Here is an 18,746-nt window from a genome sequence, read left to right on the forward strand (position 1 = left end):
TGCTGCATACATTCTTGGGAACATCATACCCAGGACTCTGTGGTTGGCAATGTGTACACCTGCCAACCTGATGACCTCCATGGAAAGTCAACTCACATGAAACACTGGTATAGGTTGGATGTGTGCCGGGTGTGAAAATCATTGGAAATGCCTGGATGGTGCACATACACACCAAATGTAATGCCTTGGGCACTGCACACCACCTGACAGTTGATAAAATAGAAACCCTTCTGGTTGATGTACTAGATGCCATGTGGAGCAGGTGGGACCTTGATGGCAAAGTGGCACCGCTACAATGCACATAACTGTAGTGCTCAGTCAAGAAACCAAAACTCAAAGCTGGCTAATATCCTTGATTTATAAGAGGTGAATAAAAGAAAGAATGGTCAGATTTGGCCTTCTTCAAAATGATGGACAAATCAAATACAGTTACAAGTGAGGCTTAGAAGTTTAGAGTAACAAGAATTTAAAATTAAAGTTTTACTTTCATTATGGTAGACCCATTTGTCAGTGCTACTAATCACAGATACTAGGCATGGCTGCAATTTCATAATATGCAAACAGATCTGCATTCCCTCCTTCTCAGTTCCTAGTTGTTGAGTGCTACTGTAGCTGCCTTTTGGAGAATGCTACAAATAGTTGAAGCACCCTGTCCACCTTCTTAATGCTTGCTAACTTTAAATCCAGCCCATGCTTTTAACCCCAACCCGCACCTCAAGTAAGAAAAATCCCTTTCTGTAACACTACCACTATTTAGACACTTTGTTTCTTTTACTAGAATATTTTTAGTGCAAATTGATCACAGAAGAAGACTGTCTGTTTTTTGCTTTTAAATTAATGTGGGTTTAGGTGTTTTCTTTCTGTATTTTGATGTCTACCTTATGAAATGTCAGAAAGTGTCAATCTTGTCAGTGTCTATATTTTTAACTGTGCTCTCATTTACAGTTTTTGATGCATTCACTAATGAAAACTCTCCTGTTAAAGCTGAACATAATTATCCTGATGCACTGCATGTAAGCTGTCTTCATTGGTTCATAGGTTCATAGGTTTATACTAGGCTATCTGCCCTAGGGCATTTATAAGCCTAGCCGAAAATGTGTTTGGCTCTCTCCACCCTTATAATTTAACTTCTAGAGCCTCTGTCCAGTAGTGCCACTGGAGTGATCCCAGGTGCAAACTTACGGTTACCCATCCACTCATCAAGATTTCTCTTGAAGAGGGCCAGCGAGGGGCTTTGTCTTACATGAATTGGGATTTTATTCCAGAGTGTGGGAAGCCTTTGGGATATGAATCTATCCCTCCAGCATGTCCTATTTATTACTGTGCTGAGGTTTAAGTCTGAGGAGAATGTGGCTCTAATGGATTTGGTTTTTTTAAGGTGGAGCATGTCCATTAATTCTGGGTTGGACATGGCCTTGTAAGTCAGGAAGAGGTCGCCTCTGAGCAGGTGGCAAGCAACTTGAGTAGAGCTGTAGTTTCTTTAGCCTAGTTGCATAGGGCAACTGTTTGAGGCCCATGATCCTTTTGGTGAGAAACTTTTGGGGTCTCTTCAGACTATCCTTAACATGATTGATTTAAAATATTTCTAAGAGAAGGTTCACGAATTTTCAATGTGTGTGAATCTTATGGTGCCGGTATTGTGTAATAAACCATTTTTAATATATAGGTTCATACTAGGCTATCTGCCCTGGGGCAATTATATGCCTAGCCCGATTCTGTATGGCTTACGCCACCCCTTGATATGAGTATACTGTGCCCTTTTTAAGGTTTAGTTTACTGTGCCTCTGTCTAATAGTGACACAGGAGTAATCCCTGGGACAAACCTACGATCCCCCATCCACCTATCGAGATTCTTCTTGAAGAGATTCAGTGAGGTGCTCTGCCTCACATGAACTGGAATTCTATTCCAGAGCGAAGGGAGCCTCTGGGTTATGAACCTGTCCCTCCAGCAAGTTCTATTTATTTCTATGCTGTGGTTCAAGTCCCTCGAGCGTGTGGCTCTAAGGGATTTAGATTTACTGAGGTGGAGCATGTCCATTAATTCTGGATTTGACATAGCTTTGTATGTCAGGCATAGATCGCCTTGAAGTAGGCGGTATGCGACTGAGTAGAGCTGGAGTTTTTTTAACCGAGCAGCATATAGCATCTGTTTGAGACCCTTGATCGTCTTGGTGAGATACTTTTGGGGTCTTTCTAATTGCTGTAGGTGTCTGGTAAGGTACATCCCAAAAGGGGCATTGTATTCTATGATGGGCCTGATGAGGGATGAATAAAGGGGCACGATTACCTCTCTTGATCTAGATGTGAAACCCTTCGTGATGAGGTGGGCTATGTAGAAGGTCTTTCTAACCACTTTGGCAATGTGGTTTTCAAAGGAGAGATTGCTATCAACTTGGGTCCCCAGGTCCCTAATAACATTCTCTGTACTTAATGGGTTTCCGCCTATGTGGTAATTTGTGGGCACATTGTTTTTGCCAAAGGGTATGACTATACATTTTTTGGCATTTAGCTTTAAACCATGGTGCTGGCACCAGTTATCTGTCTCTGTGAGACCTTTTTGAAGGATGTTTGTGTTAGCTGGAGAGTTGATTATGGCGCCCAGTTTGCAGTCATCTGCGAACTTAGTGAGCCATAGTCCTCCCACGTTTGCCTGTACCTCGGAAAAGTATATACCGAACAAGAGTGGTCCCAGGACAGAACCCTGTGGGACGCCACTTGTGACCGGTTTTGAGTCTGACATGGCTCCAGCAACTCTCACTCTGTGGGTTCTGTCTTTGAGCCAGTTTGCGACCCATCTTGTGACATAGGGGTTTATATTTAAGCTGGATAGCTTATCTATGATGCCCGAGTGGGGTATTGTGTCAAATGCCTTTGCAAGGTCCAGATAGGCTGTGTGGACTACATTTCCTTCATCTATGGCTTTGGTGACTGTTTCGAAGAAGTCAACCAGGTTCAAAAGGCAGGATCTGCCCTTGACAAAGCCAAACTGGGTAGGAGCTAGTGTCTGTAGGTCCCCAATGTCTTTGTTTATGAGCTCCATGATGATCCTCTCCATAGCCTTGCAGACTAAGCTAGTCAGGCTTATGGGGCGATAGTTTCCAGGGTCCGTAGAGGCTCCACCTTTGTGGAGTGGGACCACTGTTGCTGTACGCCATTCTATGGGCACATATCCTGTAGTGAGGCTGAGATTGTATAGCTGTTTTATTTGAGGGATTAGTTCCTCTTGGAGTTCATGTAGGACGCCATCTGGTCCCATGGAAGCAGTGTTTTTTGCTTTGGAGAGGGCAGCCTTCACCTGAGCATCAGAGATGTTTGGGAGGCTCTTTAGCTGTTAATTTTGTGGTCACTATATTATGTCCCTTTTATCATGTTTTATGACAGTACATTTATTGGCAATAGACAGTGCTGCATTTTAAGTCTGTTTATATCAAGAGCAATTCCATCAAATAGGACTACTACTCAAAATTGCACCAGTCAAAGTGGTACAAGCCAGGATTTTTGAAAGGGGGTGGGGGCTGTGACACCCTGTCTCTGTATGCATACTTTTGCCCCACGTGTTCTGTTCCTTAAATATACCAACCTGAGTATCTCACAACTTCAGAGAAGGGAAACAATTTTGGTGAGTTGCCCTTTTTAATGACACTTCCATTACAGACTATAACTAAAGCTACATGTTCTGGAAAATGTTATAACAAAACTATATGTTCAATGCACAATATTTCGTTAAAAAAATTGAACAAAAATATCACATAGTCACATTGCTCTACCCTTAAAGATGAACTGAAATTCCATTTTGACTAAGGTAGTAAGATTAAAAAAAAGGCAGTAGCAACACTTTCAAAAACATGGGTAATTATAAAGACTCTGTACAGAAGATACTCCAGCTGAGAATCGAACCAGAGAACCTGTTGCTGTGAGGTGACAATGTTAACTACTGCACCACTGTGCCACCCATTTAGAAGCATGATATTATCCTGCTGAGTTATTTTATAATTTGGAGTGGACTGTGTCACATCAATGATTGCCATTTGGTAGGAATTAAGTGATAAGGAAGCAGGAGGGTCTTTAAAGGCCATGAGGAAAAGGAGGTATTCACTGAAACCCTTTCTCCTGCAGACTTGGCACTACTGCCAGCTTGATTCCTGCTCTGGCACTGTTCAGGCAGTGCCTTGGTGGTATCTGGACAGTCCTGTAGGATCACTCAGCTAATACAGGGAGCACTTTCATACAGACAGATAAAACGTTCAGAGATGGTCAGTACTGAGGCCAGTAACACCAGCATACATGTACCCAATGAAGCCAATTACACCAGCATGCATGTACCCAATGAGTAAGTCAAAGATGTAATGCAAGGAAATCTGTGAACCAGCAGTATATTCTACATGGCAACACTCACTTCCCCCTGTTCTGATGGCACTTATTGAGTTATTCATAATTAAGAGTGCCTAATTGAAAAGGTCAAGTTTATTTAGGTGCCTATCACTAAGCCATAATATTTGTCTACTTGTATAATGTTGTGACATATTTTAAGATCAAAACAATTCAAAGATACATGACAAAGTGGAGATGCAAGAAAAAATGCTGAAGTACATGAGAGTACATCAGGTTAGCTGTTTGCATATCTAAGCACTTTACTGCTTTGGTAAGTATGAGACAGCGCTAAGAGAATGCAGTCCAGTCTTATAAGTGCTATTTTTAGATTGAGGCTGTAAGCAGATTCATGTAATCTGGTGTAAATCTGATGTAAAACTATATTTTATGTTATGAAAATGTACATCTGGATTGGACATGCACAGTATTTTAAGCAATTATTGCAACATAAATACTGGTTAATACCATATTAAGGAGTTTAATAGGGTATTCTGTGTTGTTTGTTGTACTAAGTGTTATTTTTATGAAATTTGTTTGTTGTATACTAGGTGATTATGCCCAAAAATCCATGTACTTTCTCTTGAGGAATAGACTGTGTTATTGATTATAATAAAGCAGTGTATGAAACAAAGAAATTAAGATTCCAGGGAAAGATCAGTGAAGGCCATGGTAAATGGTGATATTAAAGGGGGGGGAGAGATAATGCAAGAGGATGGTAAACAGGGGAATTAACATTTTATTCATCAGTGGCTCACTCTTAACACTAAATAAAGAAGGATTCATGCCATAGAAGGAAGCCGTAGTTACAGAAACCACAAGTGTAGAACCCAAAACTAGTGATCCACATACATAAAAAGCATTTTTCTGCTAAAGGGGCAAGCCTCTGACCTCTCAAACTCCTTGTTTACATGTAATAACCCCATGTTCACATAGCCGTAGAGAAGTGACAAACAATATAAAATTCTACTGTACTCCAAATGCATCACTTTTACTGCAGCAAACAAAAACTTCTGTACTTTAAAATAAAGATGGTGTACCAAGGGAGTATGTAGGTGCCTAAGATACAGCTTCACTGCAGTTCTTTTTGTGCCGCCCATTAAATTGAATTACCTTTTTTAATGAATGTTGCATTTTAGGGGGTTTGTTTGATTTGTGTGACAGTTAAATTTCCAGCATTGTTAGGTGTGTTTTAAACATGTTGCGATTTACTGAACTGTTACTACAGTTGTGTTTTCAGTGATCTACAGTTGTATTGTTTGAGTAATTGAGGGTGATAGGTGAGATGGTCATGGTTCTTCTCTGTGGCTGTGTAGCTTAGGAGTTAATATTTTTAAGGGGATGTGGGAGGTACAAGTGGCTTTGCCCCTTGCAAAAATGTTTGTCATTTTTGTTGTATGTTTGTATATTTTTATGTTGAATTATGATGATTTGATTGTTTTGTTTACTGGTCCTTCACTGATATGGGCTTTAATCTAATGACATGAATCTCACACCAAGTACAAATATTGAATCACAAAGCCAGACAGTATTTTTGATTTCTCTATTTTTGGCTTTTGTCTTGTGACCTGAATTCATTACAAGCATGATTATACCATGGGTTGTGTTGATAAGTTTACATCAGCAGTCCCAGCTGAGTAATTGGGTGTCCCAGTGTAGGTAGATCCTTGAGTAACTCTTACAATAACTCTATATAATCTAAAACAAAAAAAAAAGTATAACTCAGCAACATCACCAGTGAGCAAAAAGTGTTAATGATTTGGAACACAACAATTCTACAAAAAAAAATTAAAGAGCTTCATCTGTAGCCACTGTTTAATTCTGTCATCCTCTAGTTGCCTACTCCTCGACTTTGCAAATTAAGAAAACAAAGCTGTAAAGCTTAAACTTTGTATTTTTCAATACCGTTTGTAATGCAATGCTCAGTCATACACACCATATTTTCCCTACTAGATGACATTGAAAAAGTAACACTTTGCATTACTAACAGGAAACCAAGGCTTCCTGTTAGCTGTGCTTACAACCACCAAATATGCAACCCAGTTAGTGACAACTATCAAATATTATGCAAATCGATTTAGTTAAAATATTCAAAAACAATACAGTAATGTAATGAAGTAAAGAACAGGCATAGGGCATGATAGCCAGACCCTCCAAGTGACTGTCACTTCTTGCTTTTTTTTATACAACTGCACTTGCTATAGAAAGAAAATGGTTTGAGGCGCTGCCTGTATTGTGGTATAATTCATCCATGGCACAGAGATGTGAGCTGTAATAAGGATTTAGTTCTTTCTAACTTGTGTGAATGGGTTTTTGTCCCAAGAGACCAGCTGAGTGAATCCAACCTTAAAAATATTGGGTAGGAATTACTTTGTGTTGTAGGGTACTGACAAAATGGAATGTTGAGGCTAGGCTGCAAATGATTTATCTGACAGTAGCATAGTATATGCTGTAGGTGGATTGGACACTCTAAATTGGCCCTAGGTGTGAGTGTGTGTGTGTGTGTGCCTTCTGTGGAAGGTTGGGCGCCGGGCTGGCAACTCGACACCGTAAAACTCCACTGCCAATCCTGAGCGGACAGGTGATCCGCTGTGTCGACCCCTAACCGGGAAAAAGCCGAAAGAAGAAGAAGCATAGTATGAACCTAGGAACCTCTGTCATGGATTAGTAAGCTTCCATGGTGCTCCTTACACATTGCTGCTTCTGTTTTTAGTAAAACATGTGACATGGCACACACAATTAAATACAGTCTTGTAAAATTCCACTTACTTGCCTATGTTAGTAAAACAGAGGAATGAAGCCCAGACTATGACCTCGATGATCTGAGTTTGAATCCTAGCTTAGGCATTGGAAGAACCAGATTGGGGGGGGGATAAGAGGGAGTGGCATATGTCTTGGCCATCATGGGGAGGGTGCAGTGGTTTCTAGATGGCCACCCATGCTGCTTCTGCTGCTCCAGTGCAGACAGAGGCCTGCATGTGCAGGGGGGCAGAGTTATGAAGGAAGTGGGCTGTGCATACCCAAGCTATTGACAGTGGCATGCATGGCTAGTGGGAAGTAGATGGTCCCCTGCAGTGATACAGGTGCCCACATCAAAACCAGCAGATAGGTTACAGCCCATAGCAATGCTGTCTGTGACAGAATGCCAGTGAGGGCCCAATCAGCCCTCATAGCTACCCGTATGTTGACCCCTTTGGACAGCTATCACCCCCGTACTGTAACAGGTACATCCCTAGTACAGTAGAATGAATAAGCTAAGTCAAACAAGTGAGGCCTGCAGGCACTGGACAAAAAGATACAGAAAAATATACAATTTACTAAACTCCTAATTTGCACGTTAGGTGATTCCTAAGAAAAATACACTATTGCTCCTGTTCCATGCTCTCATGGTTCAAAATCAAATCAAAGCAAGTTTTGATTGTTATATAATAGAAATAATACCTTGCATGGTTGGGAGTTTGGTTCACATTTACTCCCTTCTGACTTGAGTGGTTTGCCCCTCGGAATCAGAACTGGACATTGTGGGAGTGGATCTCACCATAATTTCCATCCTGCAAGCTACTATTTCTGTAGAAATTTCTTTTTAAGGAATGTGGTCAAGTGATATTTTATCTGCAAGTTGGATATTTGTTTTAACTAAGGAAATTATTATTTTGAGCTAGGATGTAATCTCTGAATTGCCTTGACATAGTAAGGCATTACTATGTTTAATGTTACTGGCTGCCAAAAAGCAAGTACTGGAAAATGGAAATGACTGTGGATCCTTAGAAAAAGGGGAAAAAGGCAAATTACAGTAAAGTAAATGGAATGAATGGGAACACTGTATGCAAAATAATAATCAGGAGGAAGGAAAGAACTGAACAATTTATGTACACGAGAGAGAATGATAATCATTAGAAAGGAAATGTCTATGATGCATGAAAAATGTTACTATGCATTGCTTTCTATTATATTAATGTATGAGTACCTCTGTCACTGTTTTACTTGTGATTTAATAAAGATGTTTGTATAAAAGACATATTGCTTAAGTGGGATATTTTAAATGAATCAATTAGTTTGTTCATTCGTGTTATCGAATAGTGCAGTTGTGCTGATGTTTGCGTTGTCTCATAGCAAAAGGTTCTTCAGTTCAATTCCTGGCTGGGGTGCCTTCTGTGTGGAGTCTGCATGTCCTCCCTGCATTTGTGTGGGTTTCCTCTGGTTGCTGTGGTTTCCTCCTACATTACAAAGACATGCATCTGGAGTGTTTCTTCCTGGGCCTCCTCTGAAAACTGGCTCGTTCCAAGTCAAACTTTCCTGGTAAACAAATGTTAAATAAATTTTATACACCCTTCTTCGTAATCATTGGTGTGGGGGAGCCCCAGTTTATCCCAACAGACAGCTTGCTTGATGCAAGGAAGCAATCCTGGTTATGATGCCAGTCCACCACAGATTTAAAATCCATGAGGTATGTTAGCAAGGCATTCCAGATTTTCCTAAAGGCAATGCTGAAGGTCTTTCCTTTAGTTTTTAGATTTGTTTTTGATGAGGCCAGCAGGAAATTTCCAGATGATTGGAGTTCACTGATGGGTATGTAATTGAAGTAGGTTCTTGAGCTGTGAGCACATGTCCTTGTATAGGTTCTTGTGAATGACAGTCATTTTGTCATTTTTTTTAATAACCATCATCCTATTGTTTAAATTACAACTTTATATCCTCTGATGGTCTATTTGGCTGTAGTGATGCATGTGTTACAACTTGGTGTCCAAAACTTTATAGGTCTGTAGTGATGTATTATAGCTTATACTTACCCTTAATTTTTGGTTTGTCTTTCTCCCTCACCATGCATTTTGCTAAAGGGCTAATGAAGAAATAGCTCAGGTGCGAACCAAAGCTAACGCAGAAGGCACAGCATTACGTGCCAGCCTACGGAAGGAACAGATGAAGGTCGAGTCACTAGAAATGGAACTGAAACAGAAGGTAAGAAATGCAGTTGAACATAAATCATTTTTTTTTTACTTGAACTGAACTGTGGTATAGCATTCATCACAAATTGATGATCGGCGAACTGCCTAGTATTGACCTGAGCTTGTATCCAAGACTGAAATGCCTCCCCAGTTTTCAGACTGCCCACTCCATGGTTCTGGGACTCCTAGCCTTTGTTTTGGGGTCCAGGAATAGTATTGAAAAAAACATATGGTGTAACACTTGCTGGCTTGCTCTGTCTCTTCTGTAGGTCATATTGATTGACAAAGTGTGTATCTCAAGGAAAGTGATTGCATAAACCTTTTACTATTCAGGGCTGTAGTGCATTCTGGGCATAAATGTGTTGCTTTGGCCCCCAAAAGTCACCTACATAATTCTGTACTCTTTGCTTGTTTTATTTTCCTCAAGAAGTGAATGCTACTCTAGGAGTAAATCCAATCTCTATGAAAGATTTTGCTTGTCAGTCCACATCTTTGCATCTCTGCTGCAGCCTTCACTTTTAGGATGTCCTGCCATGCAGGTAGCCTGTGACAGGCCAGTCATAGCTTTTCCTCTTTCCTAGTGCCTCTGTGATGCCCTACTTCTGGCATCAGGATGTCAGTAGTTTAAAGGGTGTTTCAACCAATCCAAACTTCAGAGCTTTCTTGTCTTTTAGTAGTATTCTCATCTTGTTACCACATGTAGTCTTGTCAGTTGTGCATTTTCTGTCTTCCAAGGGGAGATAAGAATCCCATAGATGACTTCCTTCTTTTTTCGTGCATGTAGAGTTAGTATTATGAATGTCTCACTCCAATTCCAGTTTAGATGAAACTGTTAGAGTTAACAGTTTTGTTTGTGGTAAATGAAGTCTATCTAAAGACTTGCACTCTTTTTTTTTTTTTGTTTTTTTTACACGTCTGATCAGGGCACAATGTGGACTCATGTCCATTCTGTGTGTTTATCCTGAGGGCAATCAGTCACCATCTGTGTTGTCTCAAAAAGTTTGCTGCAGAAAAGAGGCATGAGCCTGGTTCAGTGAGAATAATGCTGTCCAAATCTTATGTGCTGATGTATAGTTCATCTGTTCAAGACTAGAGGTCTCAAAGGCAACACCCCTCTAAACACAGTAGGTATAAGGCACTAAAACCTAAGCAGGTATAGCCTAGCTTGTCTTGGCCTAGGTCAGACAGTGCCTCAGTCCATTTCCAGTCTCGGGTTCTACCTCAGATATATTATGTTCCATCAAAACAGAGAAGAGTGGGATTCCATGAGGTAGATACCAACTCCAGAGATTCTGAAGCTACTGAGCTAATATTTGTGGTCATATTTCCATCAGCTGAAGACCTCAGCTCAGGTACTGAAGACACCCTGTCATCTGCTTCTCCACCAGAGGATTTCTCCTTTGGGGATACTCTGTACAAAATGAAAGCAGACTTTCAGTGGAACAACAAGGAACTCTCCAAAAGCCAGTATAGACATTGGCCTTTCATGGGACTCCCTGAGCCTGGGCCAGTAGATGTACCACCAGTACTAGATGTCGTGGATGATAATTTTGAAAATGCATCTTTGGAGCCTGATCCCCCTGAGCAAACATGACCATTTCCACATTGTCAAGGATTCTGGCAAGCTTATATAAATCCTTTAAATCTTTTAGCAGATGTAGATGTGGTGTTGGTGGACTCCAGCAAGGGAGTAGTTTCACCTGCAATCAGAAATCACATCTCGAATGAGAAAGAGAGTAGAGTTCAACAAAGGTTTGGGGTAAAACAGTATGCACTTCTACCCTGGCATTTAGAGTTTTTTACTTCCAGTCCCACATGCTCTCTTATCAACAAACCTTTTTAGAGAAGAGTAGGACCAGCATAGGAGGGATAGAAGATAAACACCTAAAACAGGAATTGGCGGACCTCTGTGATCTTTCCTGTCAGGTGGTCAGATATTCCAAAAATGTTAGATGCTGTGATGCATCAGGCAAGACAGTAGCCCACAGGGTTAGCCATCAAGAGACATGCCTGGTTGAAAACTTCACTCATTCCAGACAATGTGAAGTCCGGGATCCTTAATGTTCTCTTATACAATGATTTCCTACTTTGGACCTCCTGCAGAGAAGGTATACAAAGAACCATAGGGGAAGGGAAGGCCTACCTAGTCTGTCAGGCAGATTTTTCAAACATTTGTGCCTAGATACAGTAGAAACCTGTCTACCAGGACCTGTCCCTCCAATTACAGGCAGAAACCTACCAGGTCTGGAAAAGGGAAGAAAAACAAGAACAAAATTAAAATATGTGTAGACTCATCATCAGCAGCTGTGGCAGATGCAAATAGATTGAGAACCATTTGCCAAAATGGCTTCCATCAAACCTCAGACACATACTTTTTTTCCAGCTGGGTGAGCTCCCCTGCACCCCTGAACGTACATATACCAACTCCAAGGTCACACAACAGTGGAGAAAAATGAAACTGGTCTTGGGAAATGGAACTTGATCTATTTGCCTTCACTGAAACTATGATCAATGTCTTGACAGGAACCCAAGAGAACAGAGTGGCAAGTTAGAAATGAGAAGACCAGGGGGGTCTTCAAGGCTGGGACCAACCAAGGGATCAGCCATGACTCATACTGATTGCCTCCTTCCCTCTTCTCCCCTAAAGCCACTTCAATCCCACCTCACCCTCGCCTTCACCAAAAACTTATCGGAAGCTTGTTTGCCTTTATAGGTCCCTTGGGAGGAAGTTGCTCTGGACAAGTCTGTTAGTATACATTCTAAAAAAGGGTTACTAATTGCAATTTCTAAAAAAGACACACTGCAGTGGTATTCCTTCAGTAGTCCACATAGTTTATGCCTCAGGTGATTAAAGACATGTTGGACACAGGCGCTGTAGAAAAAGTGCTCCTGGGTCAGGAAGGTACAAGGTTTTATTTTAGGTTATTCCTGGTTTCAATAAAGAGGGTACTTGGAGACCCATTTTAGACTTTTTCCGCCTAGACCAATTTCTGAAAGTGCCAAATTTCAAAATGCTCACTTTGCATAGACTGTTACCTTTCATACCTTGAGAAGCATTCATGCAACCCTGGATCTGAATGATGCTTACCTATGACAGCCCAGTCAATACAAAACACAAAGATTTCCTAAGATTTAAAGCTGGGGGGTGGAGCACCATTATCAATTCCCTTTGGGTTGTCCACTGTGTCTTGAGCATTCACAAAATGTGTGGCTCCAGTGATAGCCTTTTGCAGGACAAAGAGCAAGAGGGCATTCAAATAGTTTCTTACTAGATGATTGCTTTTTTCTAGCAGGTCAAACTGAGATGTCTTGAATGTCTTTAATTCCAACCTAAACTGTTTTTCAGAGCTGGGATTAAGGATAAAAAGGGAGCAATACTCTTTCATCCCTTCCCAGATTGTGACCTTCCTGGGAGTGACATGAGACATGGTTCAGTTCAGGGTTTTCTTTCATTGGACCAAAGAAACCCCACTAATGCTTTCAGAACTGTGTGCCATATCTTCCCATAATGAAAAGATTGTTAGAAGGAAGTACCTGAGGTTGCTATGGCATGTGACAGCATACATGCTGAGGATGCCTTTACCATGAGTTCATATAAGAAAGCTGCCCTGGTGTCTATGGCATGTGACAGTGTGCATACTGAGAATGCCCTGGGCATATGTTCATATGAGAAAGCTGCCCTGGTGTCTATGGCATGTGCCAGCATACATAGTGAGGATGCCCTGGGCATGGGTTCATATGAGAACATTGCAGTGGTGTCTGGGCTACTAAGACAGCATCTCCATCATTTGGAAACCCTTATTTCCCTGCTGCCATGCATCAGAAAATAAATCTCATGGTAAAGCCAGCGCTGCCTTTTGAACAAATGCATGTCCTTTAAGGAAATGAAGCGTACACTGACTGCAAAGTCTTCATTTCCTTAGATGTAGCTTGAGGGAGCCCATATCAAGCATCTCCAAGTTCAGTGAGTTTGGCAGCAAAATATAAGGGACAAACACATCAGTATCAAAGAAGTGATGACCATCGTCCTGGCTCTCAAATCATTTGTCCTACCCCTGTTACATGGAGTTATCAAAGTCCAAGCAGACAGCACACACTGATGTGGTACATAAGCTGCGGGGGGGGGGTCTTGCTCTTACCAGCTTTGTAGGTTAACCATGCAAGCCTGACAAATGACATTGCAGAATCTCTCCAATGGTGATGTACATGCTTCCAGACCACAGTGTGATACCCGACAAGCTGAACGAGACATGTGCAAACTGGCATAAACAGATGCTTCATGGGGACAAATGTCTGTACCTACCAAGTGGGGTGTACCATTCTGCTCAAGGATGGAATCTCCGGGAGCCTAGATGACAGATACCCTTTCCCTGGATTGAAGTGATCTCTTTCTGTAGGCCCTCATTCCCATGCCTTTTGATTCCCCGGATGTTAAAAGAGGATAGGCCAGAAATGATCCTCTTGGTTCCCGTTTGGCCCAGGTAACTCTGGTTATTTGTTCTATTCGACATGACAAGAGGAAAACGTGAGGTATTGCCATGACATGTGTGACCTCCTAACTCGGAAAAGGGGTCCCTACTCTACCTCAGCCTAGACATGCTGAAGCTGACAGTCTGGCTCTTCCTTATCCCAGGCAGGCAAAAAGTCTCAGAGGCTGTGATAAATATTATGAAAGGCACTAGGAAACTTAGAACAAGAATGTCGTGCCTAGCAAAATGGAGACATTTTTCTTCTGGTACCATTCCATTGGCCCAGACCTCAGAAAGACTCAGATGGTATTGGAGCTGGAATACCTGTCAGAATCTGGCTTAGCTTACACTTCTATAAAAGTTCATGCTTCTGCTGTTTCAGCTTGTTTGTTTATGGATCCTTCTCCTTTTTATGCCAGATCTTTAGTTACAGAATTTTTGAGAGGACTGATTCACCTTAGGCCTCCTAGAAATCAAATGGTTCCAACATGGTACTCAAATTACATGTTAGGGAAAGTAACACTGCCCTGTTTTGAGCCAGCAGCTTCCTGCCACATTCATTTCCTTTCCTGGAAGCTACTGTTTTTGGTGGCGGTCACTTCTGCTAAGCTTGTTTCAGAATTGCCCCCCTTAGTCTTTCATCAGGACAGAGTGATCCTGTTTATCAACCCCATTTTTATGCCTAAAGTGGTTACTGAAATGACCCTGAATTAAACTATTCAGTTCCAATTTTTTTCCCCAATCCACAAATGGAGAGAGAACTCTATATTGCCTAGATGTGCATATACAGTTGAGATTTTATCTGTACAGGACAAAAGAATTCAGAGGAACTGGCCAGATATTTGTCTGCTCTCCAAAAGGGAAGGAAGGAAAGATCTGGGAACAAGCAAAAATCTCTCCAAATGGCTGAAAAACTGTATTGCATTTCATTACCAGTACCAAGAGAAGCAGGTACTAGGCCGGATTAGAGCCCAATTGACTAGAACGATGGCTACCATCTCATCTTACCTTAGGGACATTTCTACTCATCCTGTTTTAGAAACTGCTACTTGGTTGTCTGTCCATGCTTTCTCAAAGCATTACAGTCTAGCTTGGATGACTAATGGAGCAACAGGGAAGGATGGGTGTGCCAGTCCTGGGTGGGTGGCGTTCATTGATGACACCCGCTTAAGAGAGACATGATCCAAAGAGGGGATTCGCCATCTGAGGAGTTATCATTGGATGAATCAGCAATCTTGGGAGGCAGAGGAAGGAGTGGTTACTAAAAGAAAAAAAGAATAGAAACATTGATGGCTGTGCCCCCAGGGTACCCTTAGGATCCATGACTGGTCCAAGCAATACTGGAGGCCAGGCTTCTGACAATGATGCCCTAAGGGAGAACCAAAATAAAAAAGCACTACAACCTAAGGGCAACATCCAGAGCTACAGCAGGATCTGCTTCTGCTGTCATGCAAGGACTAGTTTCTAAATAATGTGCCCTTTCCCCCTCTTCACTTTCTGCTTTGTGAATCTTTCCCAAAATGAAAACTACTACAATGAACATAGTGCAGTGAATACTACACTGAGTGTGGTGCATGCTGTGCTTGGAAATTACCATAATTGTAGCTGTTGAGTAGTTTCATTGTGCCCTCCCCTCTGGCTCCTTTCTTTCTGGCAAAATCTCCTCCGGTTGGAGTGGCAACACTATTTACTCACCCTCCCACCTTTCTTTTGGCAACCAAGCACACATCATTATTTTGTGAACCCTTTCTCTGGAGCCTCCAGATTGGGCACCTTGGAGGATTCTCCTCCTACTTCCCTGGGGCAAAAAGATTTTGATGACTGAATCAGCCAACATGTCCTTTATACTACCTACATGCTGGCACTTGAAGCAGGGGATCAGCCTAAACACTAGAGAGGGAAGACCTTTGGAAGACTGGCTGGCTATGGTCTTACCTGTTCAGCAGGATTTCCCAAAAGTGAGGACTGCAACAGTTAAACAACTCGAGCATTGACAATTATGGTTAAGTTCCAAATACAGTTGAACTTTCCTGTTCTTGTAGCTGTTGTGTACAGTATAGATGACAGGTTGATATCTAAGCTGTCAAGACCTAACCTTGGTACACCTGTGCTGTAGAAACTGCTCTGGTTATTGGATCGCTTTCTCGATCATTGTTTAGAATTCCTAAACCCAACACACCAAAGGACTAGCTTGTCTTCAAGGCCACCCTCATTGTCTTCTTTAGTCTCACGTTCCGATGTGGTCTGAAGTGCATTGTTACAAGTTGCAAGACTACATTTCACTTATGCTGCCTCTGCTAAAACATGCATTTTATTTTCATTTAATTTTGAAAGCACATCATAGCTGTTTGTTTTTATATGGCGTACAATTTTACTGTGTATTTATTTAATGTTTGTGCTATCTTTTACAGCAGATTTGAACTTTGATGAATGGTGGTATTAAATAAAATATAACCAACTGGCTAGCATTATGAAATGCCTTTGGGTAGTGAAATAATTAAAGTGAATATTAAACATGTTTTTAAAACAAGACTGAGTTATCAGAGACTTTGTGATCACAAAAAGGGGGATAATTTTGCTGCTGATATAGCAGGAGTATTGCCGGATTTACTTGTGGTTTATTTATACTTTTTTCTATTTTTTTGTTAGAAACAAGAGATTGACGAACTGACCAAGATTTGTGATGAGCTTATTGCCAAAGTGGGGAAAAGTGACTGAATTCTTTGACCATGTGTGGAGCGCTGCTCAAGGTTTTTTCTTGTTTCAAGCACGTTGCCTTACCCAGAAACACCCCTCGGTAAACTGTACCAAGTACGCTTTCAATAGAACTGCTCATTGTAAAAATGGAACAAGTCGTGCCAGCTAGACCACCTGGCCCACACTGCTTTGATTCTTCACAGCAGTGAAAAAACCACGGAAGATAAGATGCTGTTTTTAGGTGTACGAACCATCAGTGTGCACTTAAATTCATGAATGGAAGCAAAAGTATAAACTGTTTTCCTGAGAAACTTGAATGGTTCTGGGTAGAGCTGTCTATATAAATGTTTAGATGGTGAACAGAGCATCTAATCACCTTCATTAATGAAGGGAGTTTTAAATTTGACACCATTTATTTTTAATTGTAAATTTTTTTATTCTAAATTATTCTTAACAGCAAGACACTTAAACTCCATAACAGACTGCAGGTGTTTAAGTACAGGTCAGTACATGAACAGTTTAACATTAGCTTAACTGTTTAATTAGTATCACTGAAGTAGAATGCTACAGACTTAAGATGCACATTTCTGTGGTCGTCTCAGACTATTAGCTGTTGGGTACAAAGCTGGAAACACGTGTGGGTGCAAGAAGGATCACATACTGAAAACTGAAGAGAGACTGTATATAAATAGTGCAGGTGATTATCCTCTGCCTTTGTCTTGACCCACCTGCTCCTCTTAATTGAGGAACAGTTCCGCATCCTGACTAGCTAACTGTAAAAACAAAGGAATATCTGCATCCTGACTAGCTAACTCTAAGACCAAAGGATGCACTTTGCAGCTTTTATGAAAAGGTGTTAGTTTGACCAAAAGCCTTGCTCTTAACTTGACTGTGGTTCCACGGTCTATTATTTTGTAAATATGTTAATTATCTCCTATGTTCTGTGATTTTGAAGAACTGTCAACAGTAGTAAAGGCAAAGCTCTGTGTGTATATATTGTTGGGAAAAGGATAGGAGTTTCACGACACATGAAATGGCTAATTGGGGTACTGAAATCATTTAGAGTGATCCCCGAATGTAATAAAATAGCTGTGATATCACTAGTTGTTGCCTTTTGCAGACTTTCACCACCTCAGTGAACTTTTTGCAAGCAAAGTAAATGATCATGTTTTAATAAAAGAGGTGATGATATTTGTGATGTCAGGTGGCTTGTGCTTGCTTCTATTTGCAGTCTTTGATGCACATTGACTAAGTTGTATTTGTATACAGAATAGTTGCTAAGGCTTTAACCAGGTGGTCAAGTCACTTTAAATAATTAATACTTTTCCTGCATTACATTCCTGTAGATGGTTCTAAAATTAAATTTGAGGTGGTCTTATTCTGTGTTGCTAAAAGGCTCCGATGTTTGATTTAAATTCATTAATGAAAAGTATGCTGCAGCAGTTTAAATTATTGTCTCACTAAACTATTATTCTATCTCACTAAACTGGACAGTCTTTGGAATAATTCTGATTGTTTGCCATGTCCAAATCAGGATGTAGCCTTTTTATTAGATGTATATTTACCATGTCCAAACCAGTTTTGGCCTTTTTATTAGCTATATATTTTCCACATCTAAATCAGGACATCATCATTTTATTAGATATATATGTACCAAATCCAAACCAGGTTGTGACACTTAACTATGTATGTACCATGTCCAGACTATAGAATACAGCCATTTTATTAGCTGTGTCCAAAGTAGTATGTGGCTCTTTTACTAGCAATGTATGAGCCATGTCCAGACTAGGACATTGGCTATTTTTAGATATGCTTGAACCATACCCAGAGTAGGGCATGACTACCAAGAGCAATTACCTTCAGTATGTCAGGTATTAAAAAAAACTTGTTACTGTATACGGTTGGTTTGCCACAAAACCCAAGACAGGCATTAGTCTGAGAAAGAAAGAAGGTCAGCTTGCGAGTTTTTCTGCGCAAGTTGGCAAATGAAACAACGTCAACTTGTCTTTTAAAGAGAGTAGAAAAAGAAACAACTCCAACGTTTTTGTTTTTGTTGTTATTTTAAGAGAGCAATGTCTGAGAGCTTTGTTTGTGCTGTTTCATTATGTCATATTTTAAATGTCTGTTTTAGTACTCCCAGAGCTGTTAAAGTTGGTCTTTTGCATTAAGCTTATCAGAACTGACTATGGAAACGGAAATACAGGTAGAGAGGCCTGTGGATGTTTACCTTATGTGGGCAAGCCAGTTTGGGGGTATTTGGCTAGCA

The 18,746-nt window shown here is 40.8% G+C and overlaps 1 protein-coding gene across 4 annotated transcripts in view; it reads left to right on the plus strand.

Annotated features, from left to right (window-relative positions):
- Nucleotides 1–17,858, plus strand: part of TACC1 (transforming acidic coiled-coil containing protein 1) — a 981,198-nt gene extending 963,340 nt beyond the window's left edge. For all 4 annotated transcript variants that reach the window (XM_044084331.1, XM_044084330.1, XM_044084328.1 and 1 more), the window contains 2 exons: nucleotides 9,207–9,327; nucleotides 16,433–17,858. In XM_044084331.1, coding sequence (XP_043940266.1) covers nucleotides 9,207–9,327; nucleotides 16,433–16,501 — 190 coding nt within the window. In that variant the 3' untranslated portion in view covers nucleotides 16,502–17,858. The remainder of the gene's footprint in view (nucleotides 1–9,206; nucleotides 9,328–16,432) is intronic.
- The last annotated feature ends 888 nt before the right edge of the window (nucleotides 17,859–18,746 follow it).

The sequence above is a fragment of the Protopterus annectens genome, chromosome 9.part0 (genome assembly GCF_019279795.1).
Source record: "Protopterus annectens isolate FY-2018-M chromosome 9.part0, PAN1.0, whole genome shotgun sequence".
In the NCBI taxonomy this organism is placed as follows: Eukaryota; Metazoa; Chordata; order Ceratodontiformes; family Protopteridae; genus Protopterus; species Protopterus annectens.